Genomic DNA, 4501 nt, shown 5'->3' with positions numbered 1-4501 from the left:
TTTCCTAGTTTTCCTTTTTTCCCCAGCATACTTGCAGAAGCTTTTTTGTTGCCCTTGACATCCCTGGCCAAGTTTAATTCTGTCAGGGCTTTGGCTTTCCTAACCTGATCCCTGGCTTCTCGGGTAATTTGTCTGTATTCCTCCCAGGTTACCCGTCCTTACTTCCACCCTCTATAGGCTTCTTTCTTGATCCTAAGTTTGTTCAGGATCTTCCTGTCCATCCATGCAGGTCTCGTGATCTTGGACTGCATATCTTGGACTGGAATAAACGCTGTGCGTGCTAACTCTTGTGAACTAACTGGATATGCAAGTGGATGTTTTATGCACTCACATTATACATAGTTGCAGATTAAGTATTTGGCAGGCACATCAGGTGCCAATTTTGAAATATTTATTCCTGTGTTTATTTTTCTTCCATGTGTTGTTGCAGTAGCACGTTGCTCGTACTTAACCAGTGATTTTGTTTATTCCTTGAAGAGACTAAAACCAGACATGGTAGATATAAAGAGAAATTATCGTAAGAGGTAAAAAAAAATTCCATTCCCTAAAAAGGGAAAGAAAATGCAGTTTTCCGGTATTTACACAGCCCCGTATACTGCTTAGGGCTGTATCTGCCCCCTAAGTAGGTAGCAATAATTTATCTTACATGTTAAACAAAAATGTACAGTACAAATGGGTTGCTGTGCACAATGTCTGCAGGTGAGAGAGGGAGTAGATGCAGGGGGATGCTGTAACATGCACTGCCGAAGGAATCAGGTGTTGTCAGAGCTGCTGCCTGCTCCTGGCATCTTCCTGGGGGTGTATGGGAGAGGACTTCGGGAACCTCACAGAACAGATCTGTACCTTCTGTTTTCCTTGGAGAGGGTGGATGATATTTTTCACATCGGAGAGAATAGTTTTGAAAAGGCAATAGGGCAGCTCCTAGGAAGCAACCCCATGGTGGCTTGGTAGAGTTGGAGGGTTCAGGCAGCATTTGGGAGGGAAAGGTGTGCCTCAAAGGCAAGCAATATCTTTAATATCAGTCTGACTGCTGATGTCTCCAAGATAAGCAAGTGCTTATGTATGTGTGGGAACTGAGACAAGCTCTGTGGTCAAGTGAAATGACATTAAAGAAAAAGAAAGGTATGCCCTGGGGTGTCTAAAGAGGATAGGTGTGATGTGCTACTGGATGAAGGACTGACTCGACAAAGTCCCTGACAGCTCTTTCAACATTTGATTGCAGCCTGGCTGCTGAGAATTAGTATCAGGAATGGGATTTGTCTGATATACATTGTCACTAGGTTAGGAGGATGATTTTCCAGATCGTCTATGGGGTAATGTTTCAGACGTGGTTGTCCTAGCTTGTTGTTTTGTTGGGTTTTTTTCAAATTTTCTTTCTCTCTTTCACTTGTTTCTGGCATTTCATTCTAGGTTTCTCTGACTCCTGTATCCTGTTTTACTTTCCTGATCTTTGTTTTGATGTGTTAGTAAAGTCTCCAGGACCAGGCTTCAGTTTCACTGTGATTTATTTACTGTTGCCTCCTTTTTCTACATATTGTTTCTTTGGCATTTTTTTGGCCTCCTTGTACATTTTTAGCTTGTCATCACATCCTTGCTTTTGTTTTTATAGAGAAGGTTGTTTTAGTCCCTGCTGCTGAAATATCTACCCAGAGAGTAATTTTGAAATAATCCCATTGAGACTGCTGATATGTTTAAACGTAGCTTTACATTTAGCACTTCTTTGAATCAGTAGATTTGTTTGTGTTAGTTTTGCTACTTGAGTGTCTTTCTAGTTTTCTTCTCTGAAATTATAAGTGCTTTTGAAGTTTATCACTGCAATGTGGTTTATATGTATTGTTTTAAAATCTAAATTATAAAAACAAAATTTAAAAGTTTTAATATGTAAAATAATTAAATATTCCTGCAGCATATTCCTACCTGTGTAAATTATCTTGTCATTGAAATCATCTGCCTACAGCTCTCAGTTCTGGAGGGCAATATCTACTTAATGATCTGCTTTACACTGATATAACATCTTTCTCTGAAAATTTCCAATGATTTTAAAATTGTGATTTAAAATGCTGTGAGACACATGTGTTTCTGTGGGCACAGTGGGATATCAAAAGGTCAAATGACTTGTTTATCAAATCAGCAGTGGTCTCTATCTCCTGACCTAGCCCCAGAACACTCCTTCCTTTATAAATTAGTACTTTTGTCCAGGGATGCAAAAGCAAAGCCTCAGACATTTATTATTCTGATATGTGTCTGTTCTCAGGACATTACATTTCCGTGGATACATCTTATGAGGGTGAGAAAGCAGTGCTGTCCAGCCCTGAGCTATACTCTGAGGAGTGGAGCTGCGTCAGATTGATTTACCAGATAGCAACAACTTCAGAGACTTCACCTGATCCGGCCAGGCTCAACCTGTACCTGAGGCAGGAAGGAGAGAGCTTTGATCGTTTGCTGTGGTCAGCCAAGGAGCCTTCAGACAGCTGGCTCATAGCTAGCTTAGATTTAATGAACAGCACAAAGAAGTACAAGGTAACCTCAGTTTTAGAAGATGCCACAGGCTTTCTGGAGCATGTGTGGGGCTGTACGGATCACTTTTCGAACCTTCCGCTCGGCTCCCTGTTCTTGGCTTTCCCCTCTGGGCTGGCGGCACTCACTCATTCCTGTCCTCTCTTCCCTTCTGGGAGGAGCCTGAAGCCAAAAGGAAAGCATTCCTGACCAAAACCTGTCACATTGCACCTCTCACAATAATGTCCTGTGTAGCCACAGCTGAGGAATCTGGAGTCCCACACTCTTACACAATGTGGGATTTTTTGGCCTCGTCTCATTGTCCTTCAGTGTGCCTTCTGTCCTCAAGGAAGGGCATTGACCCCATTTTTAATGCACTCTGCCAAGCTCTTCCAGCAAAAGCACCTCTCCTGACTGTAAGGACGATGAGCCCCCCACATATATTTAATTTGTTCTCCTGTTTATCAGATCTCCAGGCTGATAATGGAAGTACTGAAACCCTAAAATTTACAGTTTGGTTTATGTTGTGCAGATTGTACTGGAAGGTGAAATGGGACAAGATAAATCCGCCAGTATAGCAGTTTTTGAAATTAAAATAACTCCTGGATATTGCATTGGTAAGTACTCTCTGCTCAGCTCCCCTATTCTCTGCATAGAAACAAATGCCTGGTTGGCAGTTTAAAAACTGAATTGAAGGTCTAGGTTTGGAAAAAAGACCGTGACTTTTTCCTTATTGAAAAGTAGGCTGCCATATTTGATGTAGGTATTTTTTAAGCTAAGGTTGCACATGCTAATACATGTTGTTATTCACCCATCATTGTGATATATATATAGATATTTCACATACAATAATTAATTCTAAAGCTATTTGTTGTTCAAGCAGGAGCAAGTGTTGTATTGTCACAAAACTAGACTGCTGCAAATATTGGATATAACAGCCGTGATATTATTTCTGCTGTCTGCCTGCTCATGCTTCTTTACAGTGGCATCTTGCAGGCTGCAGAGTCAAAACTCTGTTGCTATTTGCACTTACTGCTATTGCCTTATGACATTTGCCAAAAACAGCTAATGAAGTTCAAAAATTTCAGTGGCTAGGAAGCTGGGAGACCTTTGCATTTCTAAGGAGCTCTGGTGTAGTCCAACTGAATTGTCACCATTCTTTGACTCTGTGAAAGAAACAAAGCAGTCTCATTACTATGAAATGCTAGCCCTGCTTTGCTTCTAGCCATCCCTGATTTACAAGTGGAAATTCTGCTCTGACTATTTCATGCTATGAAGTGGTATATTTTAAATCTATTTAATTTGATTCTAAATTACACCAGTCCAATTTTGCCAAACAATGAAAAGATAGATTGGACCAAACAGGATAGAAATGAGAATTTTATGAAAAATTGGTTAAAAATTCTGGCTAAGTTTGTTTCCATTTATTATAAGCCGTTAAGTGCTGTGTCCGGTTTTATAAGTGCAGGTGTTATCTGCACTGCCATGTGTAAAATGAGGCCAGTGCTTAGAACTTGACTCTCTTCCAGTTTCTGTAATGAAAATGTGTGCGCTGAGCTGGTGATGTCTGCAATTGCAGAATGTGACTTCGAAGAAAATCATCTTTGTGGCTTCATGAACCGCTGGAACCCCAATGTCAACTGGTTTGTAGGTGGAGGGAACATTCGCAATTCTCAGTCTATCCTGCCTAAAGACCACACACTTAACAGTGAACTGGGTAAGCAACAACTGTAAAGCAGAAGTATAGTGGAAAATTTGAGTCTGTGATCCACGTATGACTCTTATACTGCAAATTATTATGTGAGTTCTTTCTTTTCTCCTGGCATTGGGTGTGACAGAATGACTGATGTGAAAAAAAGAATTAGAAAAAGATGGAGGGGAATTTGCAGAAGTTCATACAAAGTTTCCTGTAAGCTTTATAAAAAGGCTGTTACACCCAGGCTTCAAAATTCCTCAGAATAAGGGTAAAATTCTGGATGGAGCGGGGATTGGTGGGCGGGGGGAG

The 4501-nt window shown here is 40.7% G+C and overlaps 1 protein-coding gene across 1 annotated transcript; it reads left to right on the top strand.

The window, feature by feature from the left end:
- Positions 1–1100: 1100 nt before the first annotated feature.
- Positions 1101–4253, top strand: LOC104524535 (MAM domain-containing protein 2-like). The gene is made up of 4 exons (XM_010167453.2): positions 1101–1122; positions 2255–2520; positions 3029–3113; positions 4076–4253. Exons 1-4 carry the CDS (start codon positions 1101–1103, stop codon positions 4228–4230), a joined length of 528 nt encoding a protein of 175 aa, XP_010165755.2. The 3' UTR covers positions 4231–4253.
- Positions 4254–4501: the final 248 nt, after the last annotated feature.

The sequence above is a fragment of the Antrostomus carolinensis genome, unplaced genomic scaffold (assembly GCF_000700745.2).
Source record: "Antrostomus carolinensis isolate BGI_N321 unplaced genomic scaffold, ASM70074v2 Scaffold56444, whole genome shotgun sequence".
NCBI classification, from domain to species: Eukaryota; Metazoa; Chordata; class Aves; order Caprimulgiformes; family Caprimulgidae; genus Antrostomus; species Antrostomus carolinensis.
The sequence above is the reverse complement of the archived record's forward strand: the minus strand, read 5'-3'. Positions and strand labels throughout refer to the sequence as shown.